Source organism: Apis florea, unplaced genomic scaffold, assembly GCF_048593485.1.
Source record: "Apis florea isolate Af1SG1 unplaced genomic scaffold, ASM4859348v1 contig_2291_pilon, whole genome shotgun sequence".
In the NCBI taxonomy this organism is placed as follows: domain Eukaryota; kingdom Metazoa; phylum Arthropoda; class Insecta; order Hymenoptera; family Apidae; genus Apis; species Apis florea.
The window spans coordinates 2,965,844-2,983,872 of record NW_028256553.1 but is presented as its reverse complement, the minus strand read 5'-3'; the positions used below and the strand labels follow the sequence as shown (position 1 = coordinate 2,983,872).

The 18,029-nt window shown below is 33.3% G+C and overlaps 1 protein-coding gene and 3 long non-coding RNA genes across 14 annotated transcripts in view; 2 read left to right on the top strand and 2 right to left on the bottom strand.

Annotated features, from left to right (window-relative positions):
- The window catches only part of LOC100864158 (uncharacterized), a 157,988-nt gene extending 153,623 nt beyond the window's left edge, over nucleotides 1–4,365 (top strand). For 4 of the 9 annotated variants that reach the window (XR_015290779.1, XR_015290776.1, XR_015290783.1 and 1 more), the window contains one exon: nucleotides 4,231–4,365. Coding sequence is in view for 1 of the 9 variants with exons in the window: in XM_086903486.1 (XP_086759612.1) it covers nucleotides 746–851; nucleotides 1,492–1,811 (426 nt within the window). In the remaining 8 variants the exon portion in view is untranslated. Of the gene's footprint in view, nucleotides 1–728; nucleotides 852–1,491; nucleotides 2,172–4,230 lie in introns of those variants that run through there. The other 5 variants (XR_015290777.1, XR_015290775.1, XR_015290780.1 and 2 more) reach the window with 2 other exon arrangements.
- On the bottom strand, nucleotides 2,301–7,075 carry LOC116413976 (uncharacterized). Its single transcript, XR_015290784.1, has 5 exons — nucleotides 6,894–7,075; nucleotides 6,455–6,808; nucleotides 5,615–6,251; nucleotides 4,106–4,740; nucleotides 2,301–3,714 (listed from the first exon to the last, which is right to left on the bottom strand). It is a non-coding gene; the product is annotated as an uncharacterized LOC116413976 (long non-coding RNA).
- Nucleotides 7,076–7,208: 133 nt separating this feature from the next.
- Nucleotides 7,209–16,326, bottom strand: LOC105734856 (uncharacterized). The gene is made up of 5 exons (XR_004224389.2): nucleotides 16,147–16,326; nucleotides 15,354–15,557; nucleotides 12,234–12,656; nucleotides 11,665–12,014; nucleotides 7,209–9,726 (listed from the first exon to the last, which is right to left on the bottom strand). It is a non-coding gene; the product is annotated as an uncharacterized LOC105734856 (long non-coding RNA).
- Nucleotides 11,133–15,141, top strand: LOC105734855 (uncharacterized). Of its 3 annotated transcripts, XR_015290773.1 has the most exons (6): nucleotides 11,133–11,320; nucleotides 11,390–11,470; nucleotides 11,846–12,006; nucleotides 12,369–12,400; nucleotides 12,979–13,156; nucleotides 14,306–15,141. It is a non-coding gene; the product is annotated as an uncharacterized LOC105734855 (long non-coding RNA). The 3 variants fall into 3 exon arrangements; XR_015290774.1 differs by having other exon boundaries at nucleotides 11,846–11,932; nucleotides 12,369–13,156; XR_015290772.1 differs by having other exon boundaries at nucleotides 12,369–13,156.
- Nucleotides 16,327–18,029: the final 1,703 nt, after the last annotated feature.

The following is an 18,029-nucleotide window of genomic DNA, read 5'->3' as shown; positions in this document are numbered from 1 at the left end:
AATCGACGACCTGTTGAGCCCGTTGTCCTGCAAAGTCGTCCGAATACAGTGTTTCAGAAACACTGTAGAATCTTCAACAATATTTATTTCCAGATTTGTCGTGTGTGTAAAAATAAGAAAATGATCGAGATGATAAATTAAGCTTGAAATCTCGTTTCTCGTTCACTTTGCGAAATGTTTATTTAAATTTTACTTCAATTCAAATGTGTTCAAAATAACAATTTAGATTCCCCCTCTTACTTAAAAATATCTTTCACTTGTAGAAAGTTTTGGTTAACCACGAATCTTCCACTTAGCCACAGATTTTCTACTTCAAACTCCATGCAGGGAATAAAATATATATATATATATATATATATATCCACGTGGTAGAACGATGAATTTTATTTTTACAAAGAATTTTACAAAAGCAAAGTTTCCATGAAATCGTGCTTCTTCCCTAACAGCACTCTGCGCTTTCACGTGATTATAATTCTCGACGACCATCTTTTTCTCCTTCCAACTCGGCTCAACCACGTGAAAATCAAAACAATATATACTTTTACTGCGTCACGTTGCTGCTCCACTTTCCCTTCTGTCTTTTTCATTTAATGACACTCATCGCGATCATTTCTAATGATCGATCCCGACAACGAACGAACGAAAATTACAATTTACATCACGGACGTGCAACAGGCATGATACGCGTATGTATAAAAAGAGAAAATGAAATGTCGCGCGACTGGCAGTTTCGACCGATGGAAGGATGGCAAAGCTCGTATCGATCGCGATCGTTATTGCAGTTTGGAACGTGCCGCGATCCAGCGGGATCGATCCACGTGGATCGATCGAGAGGAGGGCAACAGCGGCAGGTGAACGATATATTCTCTCTTCGATGAGATTCTTTTGTTGAGGATAGTGGGACAAGGGAAGTCTTGGCGATCTGAAAGGTTTTCCTTTGTTCTTTTTATCCGTTGCTTATCGTAAAGTATTGGTGTAATTTATAGATGGATTAAACGTCTTGGGATGTTCCTTCGCAGCGATTAGAAGAATGTAGAATTTACTTTTTTTTTTTTTTATTGAGAAAATGTAAAAGTTATGTTAAATTGCAATGGAATTTGATAAATAAATTTCGAATTAAAGAGAGGAAAGAATTTTAAATTAATCACTCTTCCAGAAGTAGAAGTGAAATTTGGAAAGTTATGGAATATTATTATAAATTTTAATAAACGAGTTTGAATAAATGACTATACGATTCCTTTTGTTAGATCTCTTCCAGAATAAATTTTATACGTATTTTCTAAAAATCATTAATGCTTTATTCTAGATTATTTTATATAGTCAACGATCAATAGAATTTCTTTCATATTTTTCTCATTTTCTCAAAAGTAAGTCGGGAAATTTATTTGAAGGAATATCGAAGGTTACTTCGATAAAAATGATTGAAAAAGATCAAAGAAAGAAAAATAAAATTGTTGGTTATTTCAAGAAGCTTCTTATTGCTTATTTCAGGTATAGCAGACGAAGCTATCAGAAAGATTTTTCGAAAGATAATCTCCACGGAAAATTTGAACGAAAAAGATGACGAATTGCTGGTGAAACTCGTCAAAGAGGAAATCGTAAGAACGGCACAAAGCATCAAAACGCCATCGGGTTCGATCGAGGCTGCAGCCAGAAGAGCACAAAGATTGGTCACCGAATTGACAGCTGCATACATTACTGCTATTTACAAATCAAAATCAGTGGAAGAAGCCAAAATGAATTTTTCTCGATTTCAGAATACGGTTCAGAAGATCGTAGATTTTATCAAAAATGGCCAATTTGCGCTTTGATCTTTTGAAAGATCATAAAAAATTTCGAAAGCCTATGAACTTTAATGAAAAATGTTGCTTGTTATAGACAAGTAAGTTGCTTGTTATAAAATAAAATTGACTAAAAGTTATTAAAAATTCAATGATGATTAAAAAAAATGATAAAGCATGATAACAATCAGTAAGAGTTTAAATAAACCTATAAAAAAAGAATGATAATAGAATAATAAAATAATTAATTCTTAATTATACAATCGTACGATAAAAGATACGTTAGACTAAGAAGTAATTTAATGCAATTAAAAATTACTCATGTATCCTTGAAACAGCTATTAATCTTAAAAATTTTCAAAATATATACACTTTATCCTTTAAACTATATTTAACACTTATCGTGTATTCTTTATGCCATAGCAAACGATATTAAAAAATAATACTTAATATCATTGCGTTTGAATAAACGCTTTCCAAAGTTTCCTCACACTCTTTAGAACTGATTAATAAATCCTATTTATTTTTTTTTTTTTTAATTTATTCATACTTTAATAACTTAGTGAAATCATCTTATTTGCCACTATGCCACTCGTATCATAGAAATAAATAAATTTAAAAAAAAAAAAATAAAATTGAATACTTACAAATCACAAAAAAGGCCAAAATTGAGATAATTATAACCCATCCACGATTCCACAACGAAGCCACGGAAAGTCTCTCGGCATCGATCGTCGAGGCCGCCGTAGCTCGAGGAATCTATCGAGTACATCGAACACGTGCCAGGAACTTTTACCCTGTCGGAGATCGTACGATATTTTTTTTCTTTTCCTTTCAGCCCCATCTACGACGACGTTGCTTACGTGTAGAGATCCGTACACACGCGTATGCCAACGAAAATTATTCCCGCTGACGTATGAGTCAGGGCAGACGATCCATTGTAAAAGCGGCATGGGCTCATAATCTGGCGATGTAGGATCTCCAGGCCGAGCTGACCGGAACTGCGCCTATGCTCTCTCGCCGGAAGTGGCGCTGCCACATGTAGTAATATAAATTATAATGCCCTTACGGTTTTTCCTTTCGCGGATTTGCATTTAAAACACCGGAATGGCATTGTCGTCGGGATCGGAGCGGGCGATTTTCATGGAAATAAGAAAACCGCGGGGACCATCGCGCCACCACTTTTGCCTCTTTTGCCACCATCCTCGATCATGTTTTTCGTGGTGGCGAGATAAAACGGGAAAAAGAGAGAACGCACACGCTCGTTCTCCGTTGATTTCCATCGAATCGTGCCAAGGCTAATCGGAGATCAAATCTGAAAACGGCTCGCTTTCACCGGCTCGGACAATGGGCACTAAAGCTTTTCTAATTCTTTTTTTCTTTCCTTTTCTCCTTTGTTTGTTTTCTTCCACTCGCTCTTGGTTTCCGTCTCCCTTTGTTTTTCCTTCCAAGCTTGATTTTCCTTCCTTTTTCATCGACTGGTCAACTAGAGGCCTCGCACGATGCAGTTAGGATGCGTGAGATATAGTGGAGTTTCCTCAATTAATTAGTCAGTATGCTAATAGCGAAAACACCGCAACAGGCGTAATTAGAAATTACTTATTAACTGTTTATCATTGATGATAGTTGTATTTATTAGTATAAGGATTTATGTGTTAGATTTTTTTTTCCAAGGACCATTACGATGAGAGATGAAACTGTTGCAGGAAGGATGTTGTTTCCCTTGTAGTAGTTTGTAAATTTGTCAAGGTTTCTTAGTTTGAAAGTAATCTTTGAAATCTCTTGCGTTAAAGATTGTGAAAAGTTGCATGTAAGATTTATCGTAAAATTTTCTTTCAAAAAAGGTGAAACAAAGATTCTCAAATATTATAATTATCATTTGTGGAAAGTTATATTTAATCCTCTTATCATGAAGATAGTTTAATTGTTCATCCTGAAAAAAAAAAAGATAATAAAAGAATAATAGTTAAATATCAATAATATCTATGTATATATATATATATAATTTAGTGTTAAAGTCAATGATATTATATCATTTATTAAAAGATATTATAAAATTAATAGCCTTAAATGAAAGAAATTCAATAGACATTTCAACAGATTTTTTAAATAAGTATTTTAGATTTTGCAAATAATAGTTGATGATAATCATCTTCAATACTTATTATGACATCAAATCCAAATACAAATAACAATATAATAATAATATTTATCTTTAATTTTGAAATCAATAAAAATATATTCATATACTTGTTTATAGAAATAATTCAATTTTTTAATATTTTCCTCAACTCCATATTAAATAATATTTTCAAAAGACAAACCCTTCATCCTCGCAAAATTTCTTCACGTAGCATCCGTTAATACAAACAGGATCTTCAAATAATATTTTCTTGTGGAAACATTTAATTTCTCCAATGTGTATTTTAACTTGTTTTAAATTTTCCAGTTTTGCAATGGACGATCACAGGGCATCCGGATTTTCCAAGGAATCCTGTAAATGCTCAAGGACACCCTGGTGGCGCGGAACAACCTCTCTCGTCGTGGCTGGATCGAAGTTACGATGGAGTTCGCGGCGTTTTACGTGGATTTTATATGGGAAACTGATTCGACCACGAACCAGAGGATAATATAACACCGGGGGCATTTTGTTTTGTTGCGCAAGAGGATAATAAACATCGTTCGGGACCGCTACCGTGCCGACTAGATAGCTACGACGATGAAACAATGCGGCATTGTCCCGAGTAGACCTGAACCGCCAAAGCACAGCCGAACCCAAGCACCGTGTTAAGTCATGAACGGCGTTGCACACGGCCTTAGAAAACGTTCAACCAGAGCCTTCGATAGAACCTGACCCCGGCCAACCATGCTCTCCAAGGGAAAAATCACGGCAACGGCCTCCGTTTCTTCGCCGGAAACGGAAGATCGACTTTATGCTCGCGCCTGACGTTCTGAAACACTTTGAGAGAAGGAAGATATTAGAACTGGTGATAGTGATTTCTTTTCAATATACTTTTAGTGGAGTATGACTGTTTTTTTTTTTTTTTTTTTTTTTTTTTTTAACAAAATGAATTTTCTTTAGAACGAAGATTGATGAATTTGATGTTATCAAATATAGAAATTAAAGAATAACTATTATAAATAGATGTTACAAGTGAAACGATTCAGACATTTCTTTAAGAAATATTTATAAAAATATAATGTTGATATAAAAATATAATGATGAATATAGATATTGCAAATAATTAAATAATTCTTTGTAAAAGTTATCCAAAAGAGATTGTTTAGAATATATAGGATGATTTAAAATTATTTTCTGAAGTATTATTTTTATATGATTGAAGAAACCTAAAATTCGATTGAAATAATTTAGAAAAAGATAGATTGAAATTGTTTTTATAAAGAACATTAATAATTTAGATGCAAATTTTTATATACCATTATATGATATGTCCATTATATTCTGATATACTCATTCAAAAGTATATCATACATTTATCAAATTATATTCATATATTTATTTTATAAAAGTATATAGAATATAATTGAATAAAGGCATTTGATTTTATCAATTATTCTAAATATTGTAATCAAAAACCATTTTTTAAAAATGAATACAAATTATATCTTTGTAAAAAAAATACATATATATATTCCAACTTTTCTACGTATCTTAAATCTTAAATCTCTAACTGTTTATCGATTCATCAACAATTTACCACAAAAACAATGTTTCTGGATATCCTTTACAACATAACAGTAACTCCTTCTACCACTTTGGCATAATTTTCGTGATAAACTTTCAAAATTTGAACAAGAGAGATATATTTTACCATGTTATTCATTCCGTAGTACTCTATTTTCCAAGATAGCAAGAGTGTTCTGTGCGAGCACTGTTTTACAAATAATTCGAAACGGGCTTGCTCGAAGGACGATTCCTTCGGAAAGAAGATTTTTCCGGTAGAGCAGGCGGCTCTCCTCGATTGTTCACGTTGTTCACGGTGCAATGAAAGCTTGAAGGTACGAACAAAAAGCCGTGAGGTAGACATAAATAAATAGGTGGTGGGTGTGGTTGGTAGGCCGCACACATGGCGTCGTGACCCGTCTCTTCTCTTCGTGAGCTCAGGGCTCGCTTAAGTTATGCCCTGCGGAATGCTGCTGCTCCCGCTTCTTTCGATGTCGTGGCTAAACGCAGTTTCATCGTATCCTCGGCTTAGTTTCGCCTCTTTTTTGCTTCTTGATCTCGATTCGCTTGTATCTAATGTTTATTTAGTTGGGTATTAACCTTTCAACTGGCCGAGTTCAATTAGTCGATTAAATGGAAAATGGATCTTCTTCTTTTGAAGTGAATTGTCTATTTAGTTGAATATTCAGAAATTGCGTATATTTTTCATTAAAAATATTTATACTTTTTTATGTTGATTTTAGTCCTTTTGATATTTTATAATATAATATAATACGAAATAAATTCTGTGAAAAAGAAACATAATTTTGAATGCATATACAAATCAATATTAATCAAAAGATCATTACATTATTCATTATTTTTTTGTATTTTTAGGTTATTACTCGATTCAAAAATTTCTAAGTTTTATATTATATACAATTAATTTTTCATTAAGAAAATTAAAAATATTAACATTGAAAAAGTAAATGATTATGAAGTCTCTTACACATTTTCAAAAGAAAATGTTAGCAATTAATATTCCTTTTTTTTTCAATTAATCGCTACTTTGATCATTTTTGTAATGGAAACATCTTTCGGCAGAAATGGAATCTTAAAAATGCATCGCACGCGCTGCGTCCGTCGAAATCGTGAGGACGATTCAACCAGATAAAACCTTCCTTCCATAAAGAGAAATGCGGAAATCGTAAAGACACAAATATATCTCTTGATAATATGATGATCCAGAATATTCGTTTATCTTTATTTTCGTGAGAACTTTTTCCGCAGAATGATTTTAATTAAAAGTAATATTCCAAATACATTAAATATGTTTCCAAATTATCATCATTCGTACCATAACCTATCACCAAATAATCGAATGATCCAATAGAAAATTGGATTATTACTTAACATTAATCTAGAGAAAATAGTAAGATTTTCCTCACCTTTAAACAGCCGTTTCTTTTAACTAATATTCGATGAAGCAACGGTACAACAATCAGCCGTTATATTATAAATTAGAGTCGAATGGAAGATTCGCTTCACAAACTGTATGAATAATTTATACGTCGACACGAGCGCCAATATATATTCGCGGACAAGCATGTGATTTACCCCGTGAAGATTCAATGGCATATCGAGTATCGTTGAAAATATCGATTACTCGAAGATTCTCGAGAAAACTTTTCGACTCGTTAACTATCAATATCTCGTTATTCACACTCGTTTTATATTGCAATCATACATTAATCGATAAAATTAAGATGGTAGATATTCTAAAAACAAATTCATTAGAAATCTGACATAGAAATTGGTACAAAACGATAATTCGATTAGAGTAGTAGGTACGAATTTCAAAGATGGCCAAAGGCGGTAGAGGATGTCGCAATTGATCTTAGTTATTAGTCGATAATCCAACGTGAACAGGGTGGAGGAAAACGCGGTTGACCCGACAATATATACCTACAGTGTTTAATTATCGCCCACCCTAGAATTTGCTCGGCCGTTTACCGTTAGAGGCGGTGCTCGATGTATACACAAATATAGCACGGTTCGTGATTCGCGGCAAACCGTTAATAACGCGCAAAGTGTCTAAAAGCTGCAACATTCGCAAAGTTGTGGCATCGTCGGACCATAAAATCAAGAGCATTCAATGCGCAGAAGAGAATTTTATACATTTGTAATAATACTAAAGATGAACTTGTTCTCGAAATTACATCGAAACTCAAAATAGAAATTAATCATTTCATCCCTCTATTATTGTGTTTAAGATTTTTATGTAATTTACAAATAAATGAAGAAAAAAATGAAGAAAAGGATCCATTTTCAAACTATTAAACTTTTGTTCTAAAATGAAATCATAGAAACGAAAATTTATCAAGAGATATTTTCTTTTTTTATTAATGTATAATTTTTCATAAAAGATATCTAATTACTTAAATACTTTTATGATCAATTATTATCAAGATTATTAATGATATAAATTTAAATTTTAAATCGAAAAGTTTAAAAAGAATATAACAAGAAATAATGATAATTCGACTTAAAAGATAAAAAGTTAACAAATTATTTTGTAGCACAATAGCATGATAAATACGACAATGTTGAAAAACAAATTGACGATCACAATGGAAAAATTCGTGCGATTTAACGAGTGCACCGGCTCCACGGCGAAAAAACCCCAACCCCCGACACAATCTCCGTCAATTTATCTACCGCGGTGCATTTAATTCCCCAATTACGGGAAACTTTCATTGCACATGATAATTGCGATCCCGCTTCCTAATTAAACCCCATTAATCTCTTATTACGAAGTTGCCGTTGATTCATCCCCGTTTTATATCGCATAATAGAAGAAGAGGAAACGTAATGAGAGAACGAGGAACGAAGAAAAGAAAGAGGAGCGGGGGAAAAAAAAGAGGCACAAATTAATAAAAGAATCACGTCTTTATCTGGTTCTCTCAAGCTGGTCGACAGCCAAGAGCCGACTGTATTCGTTTTAAAATCTCCAAACCGGAACAATGGCCTGGCTGGATGGATAATAAAAAAAACAACAGAGGGATAGGAGGATGGACAGAAAGAAGATGGCGGAGAAAAGAAAAAGAAAAGGTTGAAACTACCTATGGTAACGCGACAGTGTTACGATAGTACAACGAAGGCACACGACCATACTTGGTCAATTTTCTTCTTTTTCTTTTTTCTTTATTCCCTCTCTTCCCTTTTTTCCCTTTTCTTTTCCCCTTCTTACTATCCAGCCTCGATTAACTCGCGCGAACGGGTAGTCGTGTCCTTATATCGCGGCTCGATCGCCGCGGAGGAGGCGGCAGCGCTTTTTAAATAACTATAATGAGGGCAATTATCGTGTGCGCCGACAAGCAGAGTGTGACGAGTCGTTGTTACACATTACAACATGAAGAATCGCTCGAGCTAGATGAAGGAATGGAAGACTAAAAGGTGACAGAGGATTGTAACACAGTACCATTAAAGTGAAAGATTTAGAGAAAAGAGAGAAAGAAAAGCTTCTGAGAAATCTGAGAGATTAGAAACAGCGAGAACTAGAATATCTTTTAGTAAAACAGAAAGTAATTACAGAATCGATTATTGAATAATATGGATAAAGATGATGCAAGAACAGGAGTGTCGAAAGAAGAAAAACATTAAGTAAAATGGCGTTGCCAAGTAGTATAACAGACGGACAACAGAAAGAAAATGGAAGGCTAACATTCTATCAACGACGAAGAAGAGTAAAAAAAAAAAAAAGAAAAGAAAAGAATTAGAAAGAGTAGAATAGATGGTTGAATCGAAGAGGGAAGAGGAAGAGGAAGTGACAGTGGAGGAGAAGCGAAGAGGCGCATCAGAAGAGAGAGGAGAGACAGGCAGCGCGTGGCAGCAGGCCTCTCCTCCTCCTCCAGTAACTAATGCCCCGATACGTGCAACCACCTCCGCCAGTCGAGGCCTTAACTACTTTCTTATTCGCTCGTTTCAGGCCAGCCTTACGGGCCCATGCATAATGCCACACAGCGCTCCTTACGCATGCTGAACGCTGAACACGCTCCTTCCACCGCTTCTCCTCTCGCGCCATCTTCCTCCACCTCCGCCTCCTCGTGCTGTTCGTCCACCTCCGCCTCCCCGGAACATTGTACCCCGAGAGGAACTGCGGGTCAGAGACTGCGAGGCATATTCGACGCAGACTCGTGGCTCGTGCCTAGATCCATTGGCGTCTGACTCCGATGAATTCTGCTGGTTGAAATATTCTGTCGTTGTAGGTATAAAGTGTACCTATAAAGAATCGTGTATTAATATCGTATTATAATATCCATTTTTATCTATTTTTATTTAATCTCTTATATTTAAAGAAGTAGATTTTTATTTGGAAAATAGAATTCTCTTTTGGAAATTGGAGAATATATCTATTTATTATGATTATTGCTCTCTTATTTATATTATATTATATTCAATCTTTTTAAAACTACTGCATATTATATAAACTTGTAATAATAGCATTACTATTACTATCGAATCAACATACAAAATTAAAATTTTCTATGAAAATTTTCAATCTTTCCCTCCAATCATTTTCAAAATCAAGATTTCTTATGTTCCAATAGAGAACTGGAAAGAAACATAAGAATGAAGAAGGTTCGCATAGAAGGCAATTCTCCGGCTTTAGTCGGGCGACGCCGATGCGCTAATATAACAAGAAACGTGGCGGCTGTTGCGCCGAGCGTACGGGAGCGAAGTAGCCTCGCTTATGGTCCGGTGGTGCCCGAGGAGCATAACAGCTCGCAGAGCATAACGCCACGAGCCATCATATCCTCCTTCCAGAAACCCTCTCCGAAGGTGTTCCACCTTCGCCTCCTCGCCTACCCCTCACCCACGTTCAAATCGGCGCTCCCCCCCGACGCCGCGAGAGAGCACGAGTCATCCTGGTGAGTGTACGCGTCACGCGTGTCTGTCGCTGCGTGGGGATAGACGCTCTAGGAAGTGGATGAGACGCATGCAAGTCTGGCCACCTGGGACGAGGCTCTGATCAAACGAGACAGGTGATTTTTGGAACAGATTTCTCTGAGATTTGGCACCTTTTCGAATCGTCATTTGTAGATGATTAAAAAGAAGAAATGAATATTTCTTTCTCAATTAAGTTGATTTCTTTCTTTTAGATGAAGATTGATTAACTTTTATGAAAGCTCTTCTAGACCAATAAGGAACAGGTAATTTTTGGAGCAGATTTTTCCAAGCTTTCGCAGATTTTTAAAAACTCTGAAATTTATTTAAAAAATGAGAAATTAATAAAAGAGCCAAGTTTTTTAATAGAATTGATTTTTTAAAATAACAAAAGTTAGAAAAGAAAGATTTCAATTCATATGAAATTATTTCTATCTCAATCTCAAAATGATTGCAAACTTCACGGTTCCAATCTAAAAATAATTAACTCGAACAGTCTATCGTTGGAAAAACGAATTCTCTACAGAAAAAATCGAAACATCAAATTTCTCGTTCGCGAAATAAATTCGAACGAGGAAAGCGACATATCCCCGAACTGCACGCGAATCGAAGGAAACAGGAAGAAGAGGAGAGAAAGAAGTACATGCGCACACGTATGCGATGCTTATGGTCGCGTGGTTGCATGTATACAGGGGGAATGTTCGAGCGCGTGCACGTACATACATTACGTTTATACACAGGTATTGCCGGCTTCCGCGAACTAGATCGGTTGAGCAGATATTAGAAGCGCGTCTGCCCCGTTGCCATTGCGGCAAGTGCTGGTCATTGTCCACCCGGCGGGCACAGGAAGTCGACGCCGACCAGCGATGGTGCAGAGAGAAGAGGAAGAGATTTTTCGGTAGGATAATCGCGGAGAAACTACGACAAGGTGCAAGATTATTGCTCTGCTTTTACGAAAATACCAAGCGTCGAATAATCAGAGTGTGTTTTTTTTCAGTTTCAAGATTCTTGGGGATTGGAACGTTAATGTGCAAAGTTTTATGGTTATTCCGAGAGGCAGTTCGAGGGAAAGACTGAGGTAGACAAAGTTTCTCGGAGAATTAGTGTAGGTTAATTCTAGACTGTTGGGATAAGTTTGGATTAAGCAGAAAAATAAGTGGAATGACTACTTTAAATATATTTAACATAGATTATAATATTGATGATTGATATATATATATAATTTCTGAATGAAAATTACTTTAAAGAAATATAATAAAAAAAATTACATACCAACATAATTATAATTTTATATTATCCAAAAAAAGGTGAACTCTTCATTCATTCTTTTAAACAGGAATCATATAAAATCCATAATTTAAAAATTCGATATCTCTATCACAAATAATGACAATCATCAGGAGAAAGCTGTCATTCCTTCGACTAATTTTCCATTTTCCTTTCTCTATAACAGAGTTTACGGTATAGTTGCGACAAATAATCATTGTCCGTCGCAGGCAGGAAGCTGGCGAGAAGTTGGTTGGCCAGCAAGAGATTTTCGGTACGATAATCGTAGGGAAACTCCGGACGTTCATTGTGACAATGGCCTCCCGAGGCATCGTGATAATTACGACGGTAATAACCTAGCAAATAGAAAGAAACACTCATTATATTCTTTTTGACACGAACTGACTATTACTGACCGGTGAAATTCATTTTTTTCCTACTTCTCTTCATCTTTTTCAATTCAAAAAATCTAAAAATCAGATAATAAAATATTAATTTAACTCAAAAAAGAATATATGTATATATATATATATATTTTCTTGGAAAATTTTAAACAATCAAATAGTACAATTTACCTAACAATTAAGTGAACTTCGAATTGATTATTCCGTTTCTTCTTTTCTTCAAATCTCATGATCTTGATTTAAAAAAGAATAATTTTTCGTTTTCTGCATGCGTTCTATTTTCTTTTTTCTTTTTTTGTCGAGTAGGATGTTGAAGGAAGAAATCAAGGAGGGTAAAAGTAAGTGAATGAGTGGATTCAAGTGGAAGTTGGTAGGAGAAGGATCGTCAGGGCGGCACCTGACCGGAAAGCGTCACAGTCACCGCATTCAGCCTCGTTCTTTCTTTTCCCTTCCCCTCCTAGCTTCACCTCTTTCTTCTTTCTTCCTTCGCCACCTCCTTCGATGAAGGGTTGCTACTCGTCCCTTCTACCTTGACAACCTACAAGCCAGAGAAGTCTCGTCCTTGGTGACATTATGAATGAATGAATGAACAAACTGAAAAAGAAAAATTGTCTTCTCAATATTTTTAAAAATTTTCAATCAATTATTCTGCAACATATTTTCTTGCCACAATTTCTACATTTTCTTCTACAAATTATTTTAAAAATTTAATCGATTATTTTGCAAAAACTTCGTTCCCAAATTTTCTTTCCATATTTCATTTTTAAAATTTCAAAATCTTTTTCTAATCTACGACTACAGAAATTTATACAATAAATTTCGTATCGTAATATCCACTAGTAATTCAGATAATCCGATGAAAAATAATGATTTATGGTAATAGTTATAGCTAATTTATCACTATTTTTCATCGAAGCGGCTCCTGCAAGAAAGAAGCGAGCGAATTTCATCAATATGCGCATAAACTCGAGCAACGAGGGAACATCAATCTATAAAAGCGTATGACGGTAGCAGAAGATGGCACGACGAAGGGAGGAGACGAGGAAGACGATAGTCGTAGTCCACGAGGAAGGCGTGGAGGAGGGGACGAGTAGGTAAGGACATATAATAGCAGGATGTTACAACGCCCGTGTCCGGTACATAAGTATCTGGTTTCATAAATGAAAGTGTCTTCATTCATAGATACATATTTCCATACAATTGCCGCTATTGGTTCGTATCTTATGATATCGCCATTATGTGTGGGCCGGTGCATTACATATGTACATAACACCATTATATACAAATTCCTAGTAATGCGCTGCTACTGCTGCATTAATGATAAAGTTGTTTAGATATCGTGATATTGCGTGCAAGTTTGCGAGAAAAAAATAAAAAATAAAAAAAGATGTAGAACATCATCGAAAGTGTCCATACGTCTTAGGTATTTGATCAAACACATATGATGTGGCAAAGTATTCAGACTCTTGTTTCAATTCAGAAAATTAGTTAAGATAAAAAAACATTATACAAGATTTTCATTAAAATTTGATCAATAGAAAATTAGGACTTTCTTATGATTAAAAAGATTAAATAAAATTTCAGAAAAATATTGATCAATGAAACTTTCTTAAAAATCCAATATTTTATATTTAGGAAAATATTAAATATATAACATATATAATGTAAAAATTATATCGAATAATATCCAAAAATTAAAAAAAAAACTAATAATTTTGAATAACATTTTTTTTCAGTTTCAAAGTTTGTAAAAATTTTCTATAATCTTTTATATATATATATATAATTCTTTTGTCTCATGAAAACAATTAATACGAAGCTTAAAAATAATTTTCACTATGCAACAAAAAGATATAAATCGAAGTCATAATCTATGATAAGTCATAATGTCTCTTGATTGTACAATAGTTAATTTGTAACTCTAAAATAAATGGCATAAAATAGAACTTATGTGGAAACTTTGTGTGAAAATCGGTAGAAGATTTTAATAAGATTTGTAAATAAAATAATTATTTATATTATATACTCTATAATACTATAAATAAAATCATTATTATATATTTCAAAATAAGAAGTATCTTTTTCCTTTGTTAAACTATTCATGAAATTGATTCTCCAAGAAACTCGCACGTAATATACTATGTACTTCATCTTATCTTTAAAAAAACAAAATCCAATCAAAGAGAACTTCAAATCTGATCGAAATAGAAAAAAAAGCAAAAACGATCACGTGCGTTTTACAGAAGGGGCCGCGCAAGGATTCCTGTTACGCGTTCCCTCCTTATATCGAATAAATCTATCTTGATGACGCCAGCGCGCACGATGGACGCGCCCTGTGAGCTAGGTAGGAAGTCATCCTTCCTAGCATCCAGAGTCCACACAGGAAATCTCGGACGCACCCACCGAAACAGCCCGCCCCCTCCGTCGGAGTCGATTTAATGTTTCGTTTCCTCTGTGACGACAAGAAGCTACAATTTTATAGAACCAGCCGCCCTACGGTACAAACCCTCCACGAGGGAAAGATGCCATGTATATCAACCTATTCACAATTAGATCTTTGTCACAAGTTACTTTTTTGCGACTGGATGTGAATGAGGAATCGTTTAAATCACGATGATGCCAAAAATGAGTATTTGTGATGATGCAATGTTCAGCTGAAAAAGTTTGATTCGAAGCAAATATTTGAAATAGAATATATAATTGTTTTAAAGAATAATTTCATTAACAAAAATTGAATTCTTTAAAAAAGAAGTTGTAATAATAGATTTAAGCAACTTCGTTGATGAAATTATAATGATTATATGAATATATAATTTTTACAATTCTAAATTAATTTAAATTCTTCCAGAAATTAATTCTTTAATAAATTAGTCTCAATATCTAATTCTTTTCAATATTAACATATGCATAATGAAAATATAAGAAAGAATATCATTTATGTTATAAATTCATCTAATAAAAATATCAATGTATATACATTATATATGTTATTAATTACTATAATAAAAATATCTATAAATTATAAATAATTTTTTAAAATAATGTTACATATAATAAAAAAGAATTATATAAAATGTAATTCCTGTTCTTTAATATAGATATAGAAAATAGTTTACAAATCTTTCAATCAAACTTATTTATAATCATATCACTTTATGTCAATTCTTATTGGAAAATACTTAATCGCAAGAGCATATTTGAGAGCTCGTTAACGTATAGAGTCGGTTCATAGAGAATGAACGATGGAAAAATACATAATACCTTGCCAAGATAAATTTTATAAAATAATACCTTTTATGGGGCTGCATATTCATTTTTCCGGAGGGCCCTCCCCATGGTTCCTAGTGTCCCGACCGAATCGTCTACATATGTATGAGCTTTTGCAGGACTCTGTTGGTCATGCCTCGGCGAATCGAGCTTTCTACCCTTCATTTTTGTTGCCAGTATTATATGTACTGCCAGTGGCCCAAAGCTGAATAAACAACTGAGACTGACCTGAGAAAAATCGGGTAAATCGGATGATTAGCACTCTTCTTCCTTCCATGTGTGAATTGCATAACGATATTCAAGTTTTGAAATTCTACACGAGTATGCAATATTGAAGAAATTTTTGAATGCACATTACTTTAATATTTGTTTTTTTTAAAGCCATATTTGTCTTGTTTTCTTTGTTAAAAATGTTATCGAATTACTTAACATCGTGATCACTTTAAACAGGAAAGTTTCTATTTTCTAATCTACGCACATACCCTAATTATTAAACGACTATGTGGTCTATCCAGTTCTAGATCGATATCAAAGGCACAGTTACCCGTTGCAATTAAAAAGAAGGAAGAAGCCCCAAGAGTTTTCTCAAAACTAAAACCGTATCCTAAACAAAGCGTGACGAAAAGTCCGGAGGCCGACATAAATCTCATGTATTCTCTTTTTTACAACGTACAGGACGACGACGGTCAGTTTCCCTCGGCATCTAAGAAAAGCAACGCGCTCGTTCACTCGCTTGCATTAAAGAGCAATTAGCTGCGGCTCGCGAGCACGCTGATGCCCGGAAGCGATAGAAGCGGGCCGCGCGTGCCACCCTTACCTTTTCTTCGTCTATGAACGTATTACTTGTTCACATTCACATACATCCACATGATCTCGTCCAGCCGCTTTACTTACAGGCTCACCACATCAAGCGTTCCTTCTTACTAACTTTGCTACCAGAATTATTCACCTCACCGATGTTTCAGAAACATACAGATAAAAAAAATAGACGAGTAATCTAAAAAGTTAAATAATTATATTAGAAATATATTATAAAAAATATACTTAAAAAAAGATAATGATTGAAGTTAAAAAAGTTATCTTTTCTTATTTTTCAGACAAAATTATTCTATTTTATATATTATTTTATATTATTTTATTGATTTTACAGAAATGTATATAAAAGAGACAATTATATATATTCTTTTATAAAGATAGAAATTAATATGTGTATAAGAAATATGTTAAAAAATAAATTCAATAATTAAAGTTGAAGAAAATCCTTAGAATGTAAAATATAAATGTTTTTTTTATTATTATAACATAATAGTATTATACAAAGACATATATAAAAAAATAATAGTTACTGTTTTCCCTCTGTTAAATTTTTATAAATATGGTAATTGATCATTTTTGGTCTATTATTCTCCAGCAAACTATTCTATACCTATTGTGTCAAATAAACTTGTATTACAAAATAGATGACATTAATGAAAAAATAGAAACATCTATCTAAATGTATATTAAAAATTAAATATAATAAATAATTTCAATAAAAAAAACATTTAAATTATTTTTATATTATTTTAATATTATATGTTTTAATATTTCCATATTATTTTATTATTTATTTATTCCATATTATTAGTAATTGGAATTCAAGATAAAAACTAAATACAAGAATAATCTATCAATTGAAATCTATTTCCATAGAATTTATAGAATTTATATAATAATATATATTCTAACCTAAGAATAATATTCGCTTCCTATAATACTTACTATAAATAAAATATCAAAAATTTCTTGATTCTTTTTTATTCTAGGTTCTTCGATGTCTCGATTTGCTTGACAGCGTAACAACCTATTCAATTACCATCGCAGATAATTATTATCACGGAAACTGCATCGCTGGGCCTCATTGCCCCAATCCTTAATTAACCGTCGGGCAGACGGTAATTGGTATAAGCTGGTATACGACACCCAATCCATCGGTAAGAACGAAGTTGACACGTTCACTTACATGGATTACAATATTAGATACGCATGCTTTTCGTTTCTTCGAATAATCGTAATGAAACATAAGTAATAGATAAGAAATTGATAATCTTCTTTTACATGCATATATATATATATATTTATTATTATATACTATAAAAAATAAAAAATTGTACATACTTGATAAATTTAATGTTTCGAAAATAAATTTTAAACAATTATATAACTGTATAATCTATAATCAATAATTCTTCTTTTATTTAACTATGAAATATTTTTTTTTAGAGAAATAAAAACAATATGTTACGATTTTTTATTAATTTAATGGTAAAAAAACAAACAAATGGAATCCATTTGTAACCATTACATATTCTATGAAATAATATGAACAATTTTTAAAACTGATTTTACCTTTATTCCATCGAAATCAATATCATAAATCAGCCATTTATAAATTTTCTTTCGTAAAAATTAAATGTTATCTGAAAGCTATATTTATATTGCCATAATGCAAATTATATCATAATAATTATTAGATAATTTAATTATTTATAAACATTTTCGATTGAATTGGATAAAAAAAATAACACAAAGATTCGATAATATAATCACCTATGGCATTCCTGTTCTAACGCAATACTCTTCACATCTCGATAAAATACAGAGATGAATTTAATACCGTAAGTTGCACGTGCGTGCGCTCATGCGATGCGCACGCATGCT